Source organism: Pogona vitticeps, chromosome 5 (genome assembly GCF_051106095.1).
Source record: "Pogona vitticeps strain Pit_001003342236 chromosome 5, PviZW2.1, whole genome shotgun sequence".
Taxonomy (NCBI): domain Eukaryota; kingdom Metazoa; phylum Chordata; class Lepidosauria; order Squamata; family Agamidae; genus Pogona; species Pogona vitticeps.
In genome coordinates, this window is record NC_135787.1 from 101,902,501 (window position 1) to 101,922,357 (window position 19,857).

General features: G+C 46.5%; 1 protein-coding gene and 1 long non-coding RNA gene across 3 annotated transcripts in view; one reads left to right on the forward strand and one right to left on the reverse strand.

The window, feature by feature from the left end:
• LOC140707446 (uncharacterized) overlaps window positions 1-2,977 on the reverse strand; it is a 9,031-nt gene extending 6,054 nt beyond the window's left edge. The window contains exon 1 of one of the 2 annotated variants that reach the window (XR_012087513.2): window positions 2,843-2,977. This is a non-coding gene — a long non-coding RNA (uncharacterized LOC140707446). Of the gene's footprint in view, window positions 1-2,012; window positions 2,529-2,842 lie in introns of those variants that run through there. The other variant, XR_012087514.2, reaches the window with a different exon arrangement.
• A 188-nt stretch (window positions 2,978-3,165) lies between these two features.
• Window positions 3,166-19,857, forward strand: part of WNT7B (Wnt family member 7B) — a 150,263-nt gene continuing 133,571 nt past the window's right edge. The window contains exon 1 of the mRNA XM_020785805.3: window positions 3,166-3,368. Within this exon, the coding sequence (XP_020641464.1) occupies window positions 3,298-3,368 (71 nt within the window). The 5' untranslated portion in view covers window positions 3,166-3,297. The remainder of the gene's footprint in view (window positions 3,369-19,857) is intronic.

Sequence of the window (19,857 nt, forward strand, 5' to 3'; positions counted from 1 at the left end):
CCACTGAAGGGAACATGGGATATAAGTATAACAAATATATTGCCACAAAGTAAGTGTGATCCCAAGACTGCTTAGGTTAGAAAACTTGGACGCAGCAACTTGTTGGAAGCAACACAAACACATTGAAGTAATGGGTCCTTTTTAGAGGAGGCCAGACCATTCTCAATAAAAATAGCAGCCACCTTTGGGCAGTGAGATTTCCTCCCCGCCCCCGATCTAGTCTATGGTTTTCTTGTTCCTACATGAGTGAATGGCAGCCATTCTATTTTCTACAAGAAAGCAAGATAGTGTTCCTTGGGACACCCCTGGGGAGGGAGCTAACTGTGCCCTTGCCGTCCATCTATGGCTTCAGTCTCTGAGATCAGGATCAGGTAGCTCACTGAACTGTACTGTATACCAGCTGGCGGCCAGTTCAACTTGACTGATCAAACTTAGTAAAAAATAGAGTTTGTCCAAGCCCTGAAATGTATAGGCAGAAGTCACACAATTTTTCAATGTATAGTGTGTGTGTGTGTGTGTGTGTGTGTGTGTGTGTCTGTGTCTGTGTCTGTGTCTGTGTCTGTGTCTGTGTCTGTGTCTGTGTCTGTGTGTAAAATGTCTTGCACCTATTCCTTATTCATGCTCTTCACATAACCCCAGGAAAAAGGACAATGGTATGAACAATGCACTGCCTGTTGGAACCACAGTGCTAGCATGATGATTAAACCCAATGAAGTCAGGCTTTCAATGTTTTGAAGATGCCCCCTGTCCCTCACTACAGGTAGCAGAATGGAAAGAAAAGAGTGGAAGCAGAAAATGCTGCAGAACAAATGTTGCATAGGTCACAGGTTGTAGGTTCCACAGTAATGGTGGAATATTTGGATTAATCATAAATAAGTGTGTGCTGCCAAATTAATTCTGACTAATAGTGATCCTTTCCAGGGTTTTCTAGGAAGAGAGTACTCAGAAGTGCTTTCCTTCTTCTGGGGGTACCCTAGGACTGTGCAGCCTGCCCAAGGCCACATAGGCTGGCTCTTCTCCCAGGAGGCACAGTGGGGAATTGGGTCCGGAAACCCCTACAGAGGTTGTGCCCTCTGGGTTCACAACCACATACCTAAACTACTAAGCTATACAGCCAGCTCAACATTTCAGTGGCCTTGGTGCAAAACTGTATTATTCAAGTGATGGACTGCAAGATAATGCACAGCCCTCCTTGTACTGTGGTGCACAATGGAATCTGACATGGTTCTAGAGAAAACACATGTCGAGATAGACACCTGTCAATATTTGAAGCTACCACAGCACATTTCTCATGAAAAATTGGTAGCTTGCCATATTGACACATTAGAAAATAGTTATTTATTTATTTATTTATTTAATTTATATGCCGCCCACACTACCCAAAGGCAAAGGCAGTGGCATAATACAGTGGGGTCTTGACTTGAGAACTTCATCCGTATTGGAAGGCGGTTCTCAAGTCAAAAAGTCTGTAAGTCAAGTCTCCATTGACCTACAGTGCATTGAAAACGGATTAATCCCGTAACAGGCCGTTTTTGTTCCATTTTGTTTTTTTTCTGGTCTGCAAGTCAAATCTCAGTCTGCAAGTCAAACCTAAATTTTGCGGCCAGAGAAGTCTGTAACTCAAAAAGTCTGTAAATCAAGCTGTCTGTAAGTCAAGGGTCCACTGTATCTAGATTAGGATCAACCAGTGGGCAAGTCACACACATTACACATAGTGATTCAACGGATTGAAAACAGAGGTTTAAGACTTCAGTGAACTAGTACCTCCTTTTGACTGATTTAAGTGTTCCCTGATTCACTAGAGAAATCTGATTAGCTGGATTAAACAAAGCTGAGGGTGGCTTTGAGGAAGAACCTTGTATACTACATCACTGAGCAAACTAATTGGTTTGTTGAAATCCTGGTTGCACAACTATAATGCAAGTACTAAGGAAGACGGTGGTAAGTGGCAGGTGCCATCTCTGGAGTGGCCCTCCCTGTGCCATCCCCTCCCCTCCTACTCTAACACCTACCTGCGTCATTTAAAAATCCCAATGAAGAGCAATCCTATGCATGACTCCTCGGAGGTAAGCCCCGCTTCGTCCAGTGCGACTTTCTTTCTGATAAATTGCCTGATCAGTTAGTTGGTGATATGGCTCACGTGGTGGATGAGTTGTGGTTTCTTTGCTCCCACGGTGGTCCTGCCACTAGTAGCCGGCTCACTTTCTAAAACCAAGCGGAGTATTTTTTTCTTATCCTTCGGAGGTGTTGATTTTATTGATACAACCACACGTAATTTATTTAATCGTATCCCCTCTTTTGCTCTTAGGCCACGAAGAGCCCAATGCTGTGCTACACCCATTCACTCGGAAAGCAAGTCCCGCCGAATTCAGAGGGTATTACTCCCGGGTAAGCAGGGCGGCCCCTAGTCCCAGCAGCGGGACTTCCTCCTGCGTGACCACGGGTGGGATCGGGGTCGGCAACTGCGCTCCTCGGGTGGCATTCCCAAGGCGGTGATGGTGGGGCTGTTTTAAAACATATGCTCTTAGAAGAGGGAAAGGGAGCGGGGAGGAGGCGCGTCTGCCGCAGACAAATGCTTCGAAGCGGACCCTGTAATTATCGGTGGATCCCCCTCCCCTCGGTGGTGTCTTTGGCTGCCCTGAAGCACTTTAGCAACGGGGAGAGGAGCGGTGTCGGAGCGCGGGGTGTGTGTGTGTGGAAGCACCAGCGAGCGAGGAGAGCGAGGGAGGTATGCGTGCGAAGTGTGCCTGCAAGAAAGAAGGAGAGAGAGAGAGAGAGCGAGAGCGAGCGAGAGAGAGATCCTCCTACCTGGAGCTACAGATCGCAAGATACGTGGAGTTACCTGAGGAAGTCAGAACAAGTAGAAACGCATTGAACTTCAAGGCGGCGGCGGCGGCGGCGGCGGGGCAGGCGATCGGGACCCGGCTGGCTGGCGCTCGTGCCCGCGGGGCGCTTCCCTGCCTCCCGAAGCCCGGCTCCAGGGGTTGGGGGGCGCGCCTTTCTCCGCCATGCACGAAGCCCCCGCCGCCGGCCAGGTGGAGTCCCCTTCGGTGGCGCTCGGGCCCCCCCGGCTCTCGGGGGAGGTGACGGTCTGAGCGAGGCGCGCCCGCCTGCCCAGCGCTTGGGCGAGCGGCTCTCGGCGGGGATTGCACCGGCGGACCGAGCGCCCTTTCGGCTCCTTCGGCCTCGGTCTCGCCGGGCCCCCCCCACGGCCCCCCCACGGCCCCCACCCAGCTCGCTCCTGACCCGCGCCGCACAATTTCATCTTATATGGCTCACTCCATGCCCTCCTAGATCATGCACAGAAACTTCCGAAAGTGGATTTTCTACGTGTTTCTCTGCTTCGGAGTCATTTATGTCAAACTAGGGTGAGTAAGAGATGGGCTCTCGCCCGGCGATTTTACGGCTCGGTGTGTGTTTGTGTGTGAAATAATAGGGGGGGGGGCGCCGGCGTGTGTGTGTGTGTGTGTGTGTGTGTGTGTGTGTGTGTGTGTGTGTTCGAAGCTGAGTTTCAACAATGCCACCTCCGCCGGTGGGAAGGTCCCTCCTTTGCCTTTTCCCACCCGATCGGGTGGAAGGGCTGCCTTGCGGACGTGGAGGAAGCGTTTTTGGCCACCAAGCGCAAAAGGCACGGCTCGGAGAGGAGGGTCGCCTGCCGCAGCCCCGGCTCCCTATAGGGGCGGCAAAAGAACCTCGCATCGATTCCTCGGAAGACATGTCGGTCTGGGGTTGGGAGAAGCGGGGCAACGCTGCTCAGCGGGTCGCCCCCGGCAACTGGAGGGGCATCCGCGTGTTGCGGGGCAGGTCGGGGGAAACCTGTGCGTGGGAACGGAGCCCAATGCAGAAAAGAAAGTCTCTCCTCTTCCTCCCCCCGGGGGGGGCTTTAACATAACTTGGGAGAGGGAGCTATTGTACCATGATGTGTGTGTACTGTATGTGGTTTTTAAAAATACTCCAGTAGTTCGGGCATACTGCAATCCTAAACGCAGAAGGGGAAGGCAAGGCCATTGACAATTCAGGTGAGCCGCTGGGGAGGGGACAGTCCACCTCCTTGGTAGTCGGCCTCATTGAACGCAGGGAGGCTTCCTTCGAAGTGAATGCGGCGCAGCATCGAGCTAGGAAACCTGAAACTTTTCCCCCTCACCCCGTCGCCCTACTGGCCTGGAAGCCCACTGAATTCAATGGCATTTCCTTCCCTCAAGGGAAAGGCCGGACAAGCCATTGGCAGCGGAGCCCTCCTCAGGTTTTTCCTCCAAGGGACCCCCCCGACCCCTCCCCACCTTCAGCCCATCCTTCAGATCCGGGAGGGGATCGCAGCCTGAGACCACTTCCCCTTGCTGTCACCGGTCGATTTCGGAGTCACCCCCGGAGATGCCTGCTGTCAAGGCGAGGAACAGAGGAAGGCTCGTGCGGTGGGCGTGTGGAGGGCGACCGCCAGCAGGATCGAGCCCCTCAAGGCTCCCGGCGGTGGGGTGGGTCGAAATCCCGGACTCTTCATGGGACGCTCGGTGGTAGGGGGGATAAATAGGGAGGCTGCCAAGAGAGCGGGCAGCCCCCGATTTATGAGGCGGGCGTGAGCGCCCCAAGGCTCGGCTTGCGCCCCGGCGCCCCAGCTAAGGCTCCCCGCGGGGCACCCGTCGGGCGGCCGGCTCCGGCCTGCCACCTGCGTCAGGTGACCGAAAAGGAAGGGACGCTCCCTCTCGCCGGCAGGCCTCCCCGGCTCGGCCTTGGCGACTCGGTCTCTCTCTCTCTGTCTCTCAGACCCCCCCCCGCGCGCGCGCCCTGAGGATCTTCACCTGCACCCAAGTGCCGCTCGCACCAGGGGGCCTGGGGCGCTGCGGACGGGCCAGGCGGCTGGGGGGGGGGGGCAAGCGCCTCCTCGCCTCTCCTCCCTGCCGCTCCAACGGGCCAGGCTCCCCCCTCTTTTTTTATTGGCTTGTTTGTGTGAAATGACGGGAAAGAAGCCTGGCTTCTCCCGGGGGGGGGGAGAAACACTTTTCCTCGGTCCCAGGGCAGCGGGGATTCCCGCGGCCGGCTCCTGCCTCCCTTCCCCGCGCCCTTCCTTTCTTGCTTGCTCCGGCTTGGCGCTCCAACAGCTCGCCTCTCTGCCTGCCTGCCTGCCTGCCTGCCCGCCTGCCCTGAGTTGTATTTCCACATTCCTTTGCTCCAGCCGAGTTCTTACCTGTTGAGCCGCACGCTTACAGATCCCTGCCTTTTATTCCCTCCACCCCCTTTTTGGCATAGCTGCGGGATTATTATTTTTTTCCCCTCCCTCCTCCTTTCTCTTTCCTTTCTCGCTCTCAAGAATACCCGGAGTAAAATCGCGATCAGCAAAGCCGGGCTCTTTAAACAGGGGCGAAAGGGAGACCCGAGAGAGACTTTAGGTAGCTCTGAGAGGGTGTCAAAATTTGGAAAAGGTTCCTTTTTGGACTACAGCTCCCACAATTCCCCAGCCAGTTCGGGCGCTGTAGTCCAAAAAAAAAAGTAACTTTTCCAAAGATCTGGTGTACTTATGAAGACATCTGCAGTACGGCTTGGCACGGCAACGATAACATTATTTTGCACAAATATATATCGTGGGTGGACAGCTTAGCTTCCCAAGTCGCTTTTCAACCGCTCGTTACCTTATCTGTCATAACAAACCTCCGAGGGAAACCAGTATTATATGAATCCGATACTGGAGGCTCCTTGGCTCGGCTAACCTAGCAGTCAACCAGCCCCGAACCGTGGAAATGGGATTAGAATCAGGGATTCCGGATTCCTTCAGGCTGGCTCTCTGCTGTCCTAACTGGAGTTTACGCTCGATGGAGCCCCGCTCGAACAGCTCATGGCTCGAAGGCCAGCTATTAAAAGAAGCGCCCTTTCTCGACCAGGCGGTTGACGTTCCTTGGAGGGCAAAGGCTTGCAAGCTTGTGGGCCTGATCCTCCTTGCATTTGCACTGCGATCAGCGAGGAGTGAAAAGGCAGCCGCGTTATTTATTGCGATTCGGCGGGGAATGTGCTGGGATCGCGATCGTTTTATGCATGTTTACTCAAGAGTAAGACCTGCTGTGTTCCACTGGAGCTTATTCCAATGTGGGAAGCACAGAGCCTGAGGAGAGCTCTTTCACAGGAGATATTCAGAACAGGCTTGCTTGCTCAGTCTCCCCAATAAATACAGGCCTTGATTAGGGTATATACCTGATGGTGTGTGAATGGGCTGTATGGCAACTGCCTGTCTGTGAAGCAACCTCAGAAGAAACTTCTGCTGGTGGCTTTTGACCTGGGTCTGCACCATGGGAAACCCTGACATCTGAGCGTTCAGCCTGGAGGCAGGCACTGCATCACGGCCTCTCCCAATTTGAAGAGATCCTTGTCCAGCAGGCTGAGGCAAAGAGGCAGTCACGAAAGCAGCAAAATCACGGAGCTAGATTGTACTTGTCCTAAGTGTGGAAGGGATTGTCACTCTCGAATTGACCTTCTCAGCCGCACTAGACACTGTTCCAAGTCCTCCATGCAGAGCACGATACCATAGTCTCTCGAGACTGAAGGATGCCTATGATGCACCATTCTGCAATTGTGGTTTGGTAGTTAGTTTTGAGTCTAGTGGTCTCCATGACCGTCTCCTGATTAGTACTTAGATGGGAGCCCACCAAGAAATAGGAGGGATCTCCAGCTGGGACTAGGAAAAATCCTATCTGAAATCACACAGGGCCGTGGCCAATCAGAATTGACAGAGCTGGCCTACATGGACCAGTACTCTCATTCTACAGGAAGCAGCACCTGAAGTCCCTGTTCTTGCCTTTGGTGTTTGTGGGAGACCTTTGGATCTCCATTTATAAACTTTGTTAGGCCTATCCACCTTTAGCCCACCTTTAATTACTACCATAGTTGAATCATTTTCAATGTATAATTTTTTTTGTTTTTGTAATTATATATATATTTTTAAACACTGTGAGCCAGCTTAACTCCCCTCATCAGGAGAAAGGCAGTCTAGAAATGAGACTAATAAGGATAATATTTATAAAAGAAATGTGATTAATGATGATAATGCTGCTGATAACAACAGCAGTAGTCTATCTGTTATTGTCATTGTTGTAGTAGTACAGTAGTTGTTTTTGTAATATTAATAGTTGTTATAGACACCTTGAACATAACACACCAGACATAGTAGTGATAGAATGAAGAAATGTCTGGATCACTGACATCACAGTTTCAGGAGTGCCAGAGCTGAAGCTAAAGAATTGGAAAAACCGCTTGTGGGTGAAGTACATTCAGTTGTCTCTGTAGTCATTGGGGCTTTGGGAACAATATAAAAAAAGTCACACAGTACTATAAGCAATTGCAGATCTCAGAAATAACATCATCGGAGGTACAAAAAAACCCCCAGCAATATTAGGAACAGCATACATACTGTGCTGATATTTAACAGACACTTAGGTTTTTGATTAAAATTATATATGTTATATAATACCAATCAATGTTTTTATAATTTTGATTGACTGTGTCTGATAACTTTGAATAATAATAATTTTTTAAAAAATAATTTGCAGACTGCCACTTCACAGCCATCTAGGCCTGTGGCAATCATTCAAATCTTGTGGCCACAACTTACTGTATGGCTGCATTGTCTGAAATACATCCATCCTTTGGTTTCTCCCAAATCTCCTGCTGAACAAGTCTGAATTCAGCTCATAGTTCAAATAATACAAAGTAGGAAAGAACACTTCTCTTTGCCTACTCTATTTTTGTAACAAGGTACTGTCAAGTGAGTACTGAGTTATGGTGACCCTTTTCAGGGTTTTCCAGATAGAGGAGTCACAGAAGTAGTTTACCATTCCCATCTTCTGGGAACACTCTGGGTCTGTATCGCTTGCCCAAAGCTACATAGCTTGACTCTACTTGCCGGAAGCAAACTGGGGAAATGAACTCCTAACCTCTGGCTCCACAGCCAGATACCTAAATCATTGAGCTATCCAGCCAGCACATTCCTTCCACACCATGAATAATTGTATATGCCTTTGTCATGCCTCTTCTGGATCTCTCCCTCTCCCCAAAAAACCCATTTCATTCTGATCTAAGACCCAAAGCTCTTGGCTCACTCTCATGGTCATCAAGGCCACAGTGCCTTTGCTCACTGCAATATTTGGGGAGTTATGGTGTCTGTATGGTGCTGGCTAGTCTGAAAGAAAGAATTAATTCTAAAATTAAAGGTGTGTGAAGCTCTCCTTCATTCACTCAGTCTTCCCTTTACAGCTCTGGAATTCACAATATTCCATCAATTTGCATGTATGCCACCCTAAAGCACTTTCCCAGCCATTTACAATGAGGCAAATTACAATGGTTTCAATTCTGCTTGGTTTCAAATTGGTCATCCAACCTTCAATTTGGCAGTCAGTCATCCAGGTCTGAGGGGAATTACACTACTGGTTTAGGTAAAAGAGATTCAGCTATGGCCATCTGCAGAAGTATATGCCATGTAATTCAATGAGGTACACTTCCAGTAAGTGCAAATTGCAGTCCTAATCGCATATTGCAGCTAGCCTTAAAAAGTATTTCACGGATGCTGTGCCTCTGTTCTCCTGCATGTTGGGCTTGTTTCACACATTCATAAATATTTGCTCTTCAGCTATGTTTTATCTGATGTTGCTTTTGTGAACAATGGACTCTATTTAACAGTGTGATGTTTTCAGGAGATCTGAAGTGTCGTGTTGTATTTTTGATGAAGCAGCCCTAAAGCACAATTTCTTGGTGTGGCTCTCATTACACAATGGTTTTATTGCTGAAATCCAGCAGTAAGTCTCAACTAGAGTAGGCCCAATGAAACAGTAGAACTTATGGAGGAATTGATTTACCAAATCCCCATGGATTCAATGGGCCTATTCTAACTGAGACTTATAACTGGATTTCAGCCTGTGTATGCAAGGCAGGTCCTGAGAATTTCCAGGTAAGATTGCAACAGCTTTAACTACGGGACTCTTATTTTCTCCTGAGATGGCATGGTTCTCTTTTTGCGAAGGGCAGGTGTTACTGGAGCCTGAAAAGCTGATGATGGTTGGTTCAAGCTGGGACCTTCTCTGTGTAAAGCATGGGATCTGCCACTGCCTACAACTTTCCCCCATAGAACAATTGGCGAAGTTGCTTCTTGCCTAAAATGGTGGTCTCATCTCAGGACTCTTTGTTCTTTTTTTTTGTTTCACCTGACAGTTCTCACAAGCCTACACATTACTGGATGAATTTGTCAACCTTTGATGCCTTGTAGCTGAAGGTATGAATGCACTCTTTTCATTTAGAAAGCATCCATTCTTCAGGGTGAAATTTTACAATAGGCCTTGTTGTGAACATTCACAAAGTGGGCAACAAAATCAATGAAAGTCAAACAACCAATACACAACACCCCGCTCTGCCCAAAAGAGTTAATACAGAGCTGCTTCAGCCAGAATGACATGTGGGTGTCAGTCCCTGATTCTTCTGTCTGCTCCTAGCAGTCACTTTCTATTTGGGACTGACAGCAAAGATAGTGATCGAAAGTGGGTCCACCTATCATGTCCTGCCTTAGATGTTTCCTTCACACGTAACATGTAGATCATCATATGTTGTCACATGGTTCCAGTTATGACTGTGCAAACTAAATATGTATTTATGAAATGGGATAGAATCAACCTAGGCTAACCTAGGATGTGGCTTGGGTGTGGGTTTTTTAATGGGATTCCAAGGTATTTGTGCAGACATTTTGATTTCCAAGTGTTATAAAACATAAGAATAGTTTTTAAAAATCCACCCCACTTTTAAATAGTTCATCAGTTGATGTTGTTAGGTGTTTTGCTGAGTTGCTTCTGTTGAATCCAGAAATGTGTCTTGGGTGAACATAAATGACCATTTATCAAGCAGTGTAAATTGAATTTGCTGGTAAGCTCGTCTTCTCTTTCATTCTGGCATGTGGAGAAGAAGATCTTCCCACACATCTGGACCACATCTTCAAGTCAGAGAAGAATAGGAACTGTACAGCTGCCTTCAGTTCAGCATGTGCACATATGAGGTGAAGGATCTGTTGATCAAGTAGCTCCATACACCCTGTAAATTTGAAACCTAATGTTAATCAAAGTGTTAACATGTGAAATAACAGGATTCCCTTGAAGCATGCACACATTAATAAGTGAAAGAATAATCTCACTGCAACTAGTTCCTATGAGTCATTGATGAAAAGGAGAATAACGTATTTACAAAACATGGCATAAATCTTATGCTTAGCTGGTGGGAAATTCATCAGCTAACCTCGAAGATAGCTGCTGCCATGCAAAACAGAGATGATTTTAGGTAGGAAGGGCTATGTAAGGAAGGAGGGACAACTGCACAAAATATTTCATAGTTATAAAAAGAAAATACAGAGCACCATTTATTGTCTAAACAGGTAAGATATGGGGCTTTCTATGTACAATACGTAGCTTCTCTACACGACTATAGGCAATTGAATGTGAGAACCATCTCTATTGAAAAGGATTTTCTTTGAAGTGATATGGGCATTGCCCCTTCTGAATGATTCACATATGGAGCTCAGAATTTAACAATGCTGTAAACAAGTGCTGCACACACAACTATGTCTATCCCCCAACCTGTGATGGTATATTCCTTTTATAGAAACGGAGTATTCAGAGCAGGGAAAAGGGATATACTTGCAAATGTTAATGCTTATCAAGCTGAACATCTGTAACCTAAATTCCAGTACACATTAATATTTGCCTTTGTAATTGTTTGGGTACCTGTTTTCTAACAATAGCATCAGTTGATGTATCTATTTCAGTAATACTTTAGTATTTCTGTAGCAACTTTGGAATCAAAGGAATCTGGGGATGCTCCAATTTTACAAGATATTAATAAATTAATAATAATTTTCCAGTTGTATTATTTGCCTGCATCTCCGAGTGCTCTGAGCATCTCACTGAAGTTTCATTGAGATGCTCATCGACAGAGCTATGGCCATGCTATTTTCCAAAGGAAACAGACCAATGCTCCTTCTGTCGTTATTAAGACCAGTAACCTTTTAGGAAAATCAAGTCATGTACACATATATGTCTGAACAATATTTTCCACTCTTGACAGGAGTCCCTAAAATGCCAAAAGCAATCTCTCTCAAACACTGTGAATACGTCTCCCTGACTGAAGCATTCACACATGTAAACCACCACTGGATGAATATGCACGTGTGAACTATCCCAGAACTTCACCTAGTTTTGTGAACTGTGTCCTGTATGACACCCATTTTAATTGCACCTACACTTTACGTGTTTAGGTGTGCAGTCAGAATCGTAAAGTGAGAAGCAGCTGTCTGGTGAAGGAAGGAAAGAGAAAGCGTTTCAGTAAAACAGGAGCAAAGCAGAAGAGCTAAGAAGACGAAAAAGTTGCTAAGAAAATCAAGAGCAAAGCGGGCAGTTCCGCTGCCTCTTTTCTCGAACGAGGTGTCCCGTTGTCGCTGGGCTTGTTTGGAGGGATTTAGGTGTCAGGCAGATGGCAAGAAGCTTAGAGAGAGAGACCAAAGCTTGGGAAAGTTACTCTTCAGGGCTCGAACTCCCAGAATCCCCGAAGCAGCAAAAGGAAAGGCACTTCTTGCAACTTGGAGAGAGAAGTAAGGAGGTCTGCCTTGCAGATGACAGAGAAGTCTGAAGGGTGGGAATACCACCCGGACAGATGAATCTTGAGGAATCGCCTCCTCTCAGCGGGTAGCTGCAAACGCACTGTGGGGGGGGGGAGGGTGCGCCGGCGAGCGGGGCGCTTTTCCGAGAGCGTGCGAGCAGCTCAGCGGCTCCTTCGGCAGCCCCTCCGGAGAGAGAGCGGACGGTGCTTCACTTTCCCCGAACAAAAGCGCGTGCAGTTGACTCGGGCTGCTCGGAGGCGAGACGGTGGGAGAGGCAATTACGCCCTCTTTCATCGAGCCTTGGAAAGACCAATTCCAGCCCCCCTCCTCTTGAAACCATATCCTTCTGCCTGCAATGATGCCCCCCTCTCCCTCCCTCCCTCCCCTTTTCTTTTCTCCTTTCTTTCCTTCTCCCTTGCCCTCCCCACTCCGAGACAGCCCGCCTCCCCCCCATACAGGAAAGGAGAGGATGGAATGATAATGCAGCAGTCTGCTGCCTCTCGGTCTCTCTTTTATTTTCTCCCAGAGCTTGTTCTCCTCTACTACCACCTCCTCGTTCTGGATTTACAGCCTGAATAAAAGGGTTGTTTTAGGAAAGAGGGCAGAGAAGGGGCCGGGATTTAAACAATCCCTCTGTATTGTTGAATTGCCATATTGTTGGCCATTTGGCACAATTTGGTGCTGATGAAATGATGGACGGACGTTGTTCTCTCTGCGGTGATGCGGACCCGGCAAAACTGGCGGGTGCGGAATGAAAAGATAACTGCCATCATCTACATATTACAGGGAAAATAATAATGTTATGGTCTCTAATCATCTGTATGTTGTTCACGTAGGATATGACACATATAATACTATTAATCATTCTTGCCTGGTATTTTGTCAAGACATATGTAAATCCCATTGATTCAATGGGTCTACTTGAGTTGGGACTTCAGATTTAGCCTAGCAGTTCCAGGGGAAAAGTTAAAAATAAACCAGGGATTAATGCACCTGGCGTTTGCTGGATTTTGGTTTGCTTAACAAGGCAAACGTTGTCTGATGTAAATGGGTCAATTAAAAACAGTTATGAGGGCGATTTGCAAATAATAATAATAAGGATGAGGATGGAACATTTTCGAAGGGCTCCCTTGCATTGATTCCACGAACCGTACAGCAACCTTGTAAAGCGGATCAATAATATCTCTGTTCTGAAGATGAAAGCTGGCTTGGGAGAAAGGGAGAGATGGGCCCCTCACTCAGCGGGCTGAGGCTGCTGCTAACAAAAGCTTTCTGACGCACACCACAGTACAACCCGATCCTATGCATGTTTATTGAAATCCCATCGAGTTCAACGGAGTCTTGCTTCTAAGTAAATGGTCGCATAGACTGGCCGCTTCAAGCTCTGCACCCTGGAGTGGGAAATCCCACTAAACTCAATCCCGTTAAATATGGATGAAGCAAACGCAAAATGGAATTCATTTTCTTACTTTGGCTTTTTTTATGGAACATGGACAAGAAACTAAACTGGCTCATAATAAGGAAGGGCATTGTTAGGTTAAAAAAAACGCACAGTGGCGCGGAAGGAGAAGTTGAACACACATAATCCTGCGCAAAATAAAAAGTCTCCTTAAATCAAAAGGGCTTTTCTTCCAGATTCGCAGTGGTAAAGTGTTGAGAAAGCTCATCATAGACAACGTGCATACTTCGCATACATGATCTCAGAGTTGGGATAACAGGAAGCAGGAACACACCTGCAGCTCTTCCGAGCATCACTAGCCGGAGCATCTCCGACCCAGTTGTCCACCGTAGAGCAAATCTTGAGGACAGTCATTTTGATTAAACAGTTTTTTGCACTTCTGCCAGGTGGACTATTATCTCGCAATTCTCAAACGACCTCTTCCCCAAAACTCAGCACCTTCACAGATCTCACTGAATTGGGAAGAATTCTCTTTCATCCAAGATGTCTTGATTTATGCGAGAGTAAAGACGCCCACTCACCCTTCACAATGTCGGCTCCCTAGAAGGCCACCCCTTGGGCGCACCCCTACAAATACTGTTCTTCGGATGAATAGGAGAAAAGGAAGACAAATGGAAAACCGATAAGGGAGATGTGAGGATGTGGCCCATTAATGTAGCCTTAGGATCTTCTTTCATATGTTGTCTCAACTCATTTGGGCTAAAGGCGAGGTAGCAAAATATTAGGAAAAAACAGAATATGAACGTACCGCTTCAAAGCGATACATCAGGATCCTGTTTGTGAGATCAGTGGATCTACCGGTTTGGAGACAAATCTGTCTGTACAGGTTGTAATCTGAAACCCAGATCTGGATAGATCCGGGTAGGTCTGGGTTCTTCTCCCCACTATTCTTTACGGTACCCATTCGCGTATTTATTTATTTCCACTAGGAGACCATTTTGAGGGCATAGAGAATCTAAACATCCAGTTATTACGAGTCCTATGTATTTGACATTTTCTTTGCTGGAAAAGAGCCATGTAGCCGTAAGAAATGATCCTTCTAAGAAAGAGGGCAACTATTGGAAGCAAATTCCATTTCCCAAAATGCGACGTTTCAACGTGTCTCAGATCGGCGTACTTCAAACTGGGGCGCTTGCGTTGGTTTGTTTCATTTTTGTTTCAAAGGAAGTCACAGTAAGTGGGTTGATTAATTATATTGACAATTGATATAACGTAGAAAACAAGTAGACACCAAGGAAAAAGACTCCCCGTTGCCTTCCTCCTGCTTGCAATTCCCTCTTATTTTCTAGACTGGTGAGAGTCCTTTGCTCTCCCTCACCCTCCTGGATTCGCATCCAACACTTGTGAGGGTCTCTGGGTGGAAAGGAAGCTGCTTCCACATTGCAGCGCTTTTCTTTTCCCAGCCCTACAAAATTTAAAGCCCAGAGTGAGAAAGGAGAGAATGTGAATCTATTGCAACGTTACAAGTGACAGCGGGGAGAGCCCGCAGAAATCCGGATCGGGTCCGGTTGACTGATGTTGCGGGCGGGACCAGATGGGGGAGCAGCACTCTGAATTCAGGGCGCGGGGTGCCACTATGGCTCCCTCATTTTCAGTCACTGAAAATGAAGGGGGGATTTACTTTTTTTTTTTTTTTAAAGTTCGTCAAGGGTCATCTATACCAGACCGTGTACCTCATTTTAGTATATAAATCTTGTCGTGGAGGTCTTTCTAGCATCCTGCGTGCAAAGCAAAGAGTCCTTAACAGTGCCATCTGATACACGGCTGCTCAGAAATAAGCTCCATTAAATTTAATGGCATTCACTTTTGGCTAAGTGAGTGGAAGACTATAACTCTGCATATATCCTTGAGTGGGGAGTACTAAGCACTAATTCAGTGGGGCTGGCTGACTATAATCTTATATTTTTAATTAGAGAAGAATTTACATTGAACTTAATGGAACTTTCTTCGGAGTACTTAGGTGTGCACAGTTAAGATTCACCTATTTCTGTCATCTCTGTGTCAGAGATTGCCGGGATCTGACACGAAAGCAACCAGTCCTCTTCAAGCCTAAGGATCAAAACCATTCTACACAAACATCAAGAGCAAACTCAGCGACCTTCTTTCTCCTGCCGTCTGTTGTTTTTTTTTTTGTTTGTTTTGTTTTTTTGTTTTTTGTCGTTCTCGGCCGGGTTGATTTCAAGGTGGGAGATGCTGCCATCTACCACTACGAAATCCTTTAGCGCGGGCTGCTTCAAAGTGCCGCCCGACGTATGGCTTATCAAAATTACTCTCTACAGAGCTCAATGGGATGTGTCTCCAGAGAGCTGGATATAGAATTCCAGTCTTCATCGCTCGCATTGAGATAGTTGGGAGATGCAGCCCAGTCCTAGGTATAATCTCTTGAAATAAAGACCCACTTGATTCAAGGGGGGTTCATTTTAAGGAAGAGTACAATCCGAATTATATCCATTTTTAACCAGAAGTAATTTTTCACGGCGGCTTAAAGCCCAATAAGCGCGTCTAGGACTCCACTAGAAGTCCATGGGACTTCCAGATTTCCCCAGGTAGCGCTGCCCAGGGAATTCTGGGAACTGTAGTCCAAAAGCACATCTCTGAATGGCTGTTTATAGCACCGTTAGGAATGCTTCGTTTTGCATTGGTCATATCCTACGTAAATTCCGATCCAGCGATAGTTAAACCAAAATCAAAATCACTAACTCCCCTTGATTTTTCTTAAACAGGTCCGGACATATTGGAGTGGTTGGCTCTTCAATTTTAAAAGGGGGCATTGATGTGTAACTAATACACAGGCGGGAGGCATGTTGTTGTTGTGGTTTAGTCGTTTAGTCGTGTCCGACTCTACATGACCCCATGGACCAGAGCACGCCAGGCCCTCCTGTCTTCCATTGCCTCCCAGAGATGTGTCAAATTCATGTTGGTTGCTTCGATGACACTGTCCAACCATCTCGTCCTCTGTCGTCCCCTTCTCCTCTTGCCTTCACACTTTCCCAACATCAGGGGTTTTTCAAAGGAGTCTTTTCTCATCAGTTATGGCCAAAGTATTGGAGCCTCAGCTTCAGGATCTGTCCTTCCAGTGAGCACTCAGGGTTGATTTCCTTCAAAATGGATAGGTTTGTTCTCCTTGCAGTCCAGGGGACTCTCAAGATCCTCCTCCAGCACCACAATTCAAAAGCATCAATTCTTTGGCGATCAGCTTTCTTTATGGTCCAGCTGTCCTCCATACATCGCTACTGGAAAAACCACAGATTTGACTATGCGGATCTTTGTTGGCAAGGTGATGTCTCTGCTTTTTAAGACTCTGTCTAGGTTTGTCATCACTTTCCTCCCAAGAAGCAGGTGTCTTTTAATTTCGTGGCTGCTGTCACCATCTGCAGTGATCATGGAGCCCAGGAAAGTAAAATCTGTCATTGCCTCCATATTTTCCCCTTCTATTTGCCAGGAGGTGATGGGTCCAGTGGCCATGATCTTAGTTTTTTGGATGTTGAGCTTCAGACCATTTTTTTTTGTGCTCTCCTCGTTCACACTCATTAAGAGGTTCTTTAATTCTTCCTCACTTCCTGCCATCAGAGTGGTATCATCTGCATATCGGAGGTTGTTGATATTTCTTCCAACAATCTTGATTCCGGCTTGGGATTCCTCCAGTCCAGGCTTTCACATGATGTATTGTGCATAGAAGTTAAATGAGCTGGCGGGTGGCATACGGTCGACAAAATTTTTGTCTTGGTCTCATTTTGAGCGAGTTCTATCCAAAACTAGTGGATCCCCCTGGGAGTGTCAAACAAGTATCCGATCGCCTGACCTTCTCCATATTTACTTGGAAGTACTGTAAGTCTCAGGGAGCTCTTTTTTCAGATACTGTACTTTTGATTTAAGATTGCAGTCTTACATCTCTCCCATCTAAATATTGCGACTTTAAAGAAGTGGGTTTAAGATGCTCTGTCTACTCTTCCCAGGTTCGCTTGAAATGAAGGAGAATTGCTTCGGAGTAAATAAGTTTAGGATTATGTTCGCTTGTTTGTGCAGAGAAGGGAGAGCTTTATCTAGATAAAGATAAGATTCTCAGATAAGAGACGGAACTTCAACGAGCAGGCGCGGGCATGAAAGCTCGTCTTTGTTTTTCCAGTTGTAGAAGTTGACGCTTTTGTAGAACCAGCGCGGTGCCCCTAGTAGGCAAGAATATTTGCCCTTGGGGTCGGGAACTCCGGATACAAACAGCTTCTTCAGCTATTTCTCTTCTGCCAAGCAAATCTACTTTGAACGGTTGTTGTGTAGGGGGAGGGGAAAAAGGGGGGAGAAACACTGTCCTGAGAGCAAGGGACGGGGCAGAGCATCTTGGGGAACACCGCTAATTGTCCAATTGGATCATTCATATATTGGTTTTCAAAGAAGTCCAGCAAAATATGAATGGAAGTTTTTTTTTTTACAGCGAGTTTAGAATTGCAGCCAAGCAGCCCGATCCTATGCCTTGCTAATTTACTTCCAGGTTGTGGTTTTTATCTCAGTACAGTAGATGGTTATTCCGCTTTCATTTAAGCTTAGTCCCAAGTAAGTGTGCGGAAGAGTGTAAGAGATCATCCTTAAACGTTTCTGGTAGGTTGAATTAAGTCTGGTTAAAAGTCTACGGTATGGCTATTGGGTTCCTTCTGTGTTTATGTAATATCCGTGGACCACGCCTTTCTCGTGTAAAACCAATCAACACCCCCCAAAAAGCTGTGTGATCCTTAACACTGTACAAAAACAAGGTAAAGGTTCCCCTTGACATTTAGTCCAGTCGTGTCCGACTGTAGGGCGTGGTGCTCATCCCTCTCCAAGCCATAGAGCCAGCCTTTGTCCCTAGACAATTTCAGTGGTCAGGTGGCCAGCACGACTAGACATGGAACGCCGTTACCTTCCCACAGTGGTGGTACCAATTTATCTACTTGCATTTTTGCATGTTTTCAAACTGCTAGGTTGACAGGAGCTGGGACAAGCGATGGGAGCTCACTCTGACAGGTGGATTCGATCTTACAACTGCTTGGTCTTCTGACCACAGAGCACAGAGGCTTCTACGGTTTAACGCGCAGCGCCACCATACAAACACGTGCAGGACCATAAAAGGAAAGGAAAGAAAGTTAGCTTTAGACGGGCACTAGTAGTCTACATCAGGCTGCGTGCATCAGTATGTTGTGGATTGTGCAGAATAAAATAAAATAAAATAAAATAAGGAAGTTCTAAAAGTAAGGCCAGACGTCCGTGCCAGGTCTGTTTCTTATAAGGGAGTTCCAAAAAGAATGGTACTTTATCCCGTGTTTCAAAAATGTCATCGGCCTGCGTTGTTCACATGCGCGCATGATTCTTGCGGGTTGTATCCGGTGTGAAGGTGCCACACAGTCCCCCCCCCCATCAGATAGGAAACAACTTAACACGATACCTCTGAAACAATTTCCTTAGCAACACGGGTCTTTTCTGTGAAGCCCACACTTGCACACACTTTCCCTAGAAATTCGGAAGTTACTTCAGAGTGTGGCCGAACTTAAAATTGCGTTTGTCTTTTAGTTTTACGATATCTACATATGCAATACGTTCAGTCACCTATTTCCTTAAAAAGATTGTACTACAATAGTCTTAATACAGCTGTTTGTGCAAATATGTCATACAATATTACCACTTGCAAACGTCGTTCGGAACTGGGGTAGGGGCGGAGCTTGATAATATTTAAAGGGCCAGGATATTTGCATATTATTGGAGGGTCATTTGTAGAGACGCAAATGTGATTTTTTTTAAAAAAAAAAATGCAGGCACTCTTCAGGACATATTCGAGTCACGCTCATGCCTTGGTGGAAAACCACAAGATGTGGCTGTGCTTGAACCACAGCAACAAACCACGTCTAAGCCTTTCCGTCATCACCACTAGCAAGTCTTTTGTAAAGTTAGTGGGTCTTAACTGCTCATTAAAGACGAAGCCCCCCCCTTGCCTTATAACAGATGTAGCTGGCGACTGTATACTGCTAGTGAGATAAAAGCCCAGTTCTTCCCTTGCTATACTATACTCAGGTAGAACAGGGAAACTGGGAAAGGGCGGGGAAAATGATAACTCTGCTTGGTAAACCAAACGACCGGCAGCGTTAGAAGACTAAAATACCAATTAAAGGAGAATTAGCATTTATATTAAGCTCGTTTGGGCCGTGAGGAGATGCAAGGAGGAAGGGCTGTTATATCTAAATAAGTAAATAAAAATTAAATTAAAATGTCTGATTAAAAAAAACTCATCTCAGAATGGTCCATCTGTCAGGATTAATCCACATGCTCGATATGGATGAGAATGAGGGCCTTGCTTTCCGTTGTTCAAGGCAGAGAAATCCACGTGAAAAAAAAGCAGGCTTTTGAATCTCTCGTTTGTCAGGACCAGCTGCTGCAGAGTTTTGAGGCGTGTTTGTCTTTATCTGGTTGTCTTATTTAGAAGTGACGGGGAGTTTCTGGGAATTCTGTTGAAGGAGTCTTCTGAAAGCATCGCCTCTTGCAACTTCTCCCCAAAAATGTCTCTCAAATGCACAAAAGGGGCGTTCTGGGAATAGGGTGGGCGGAGTCTGTCTTTTCATTGGCTGTCTCTCCCTATCGATTTACAACTCCCTGTCTTCTCTTCTCTCCTAACTTTCTGATTTTCTAACTGTCTTCTCTTCTAAGTTTCAAGTTGTTGACATCTCTCTTGGGGGTGTGTGTACGTCCACACCCCCACACCCCACATGCTTCACCATGGAACATGGTCTGCTGTCTAGCGTCCGGATAGGTGTTCCTATCAAGGGTA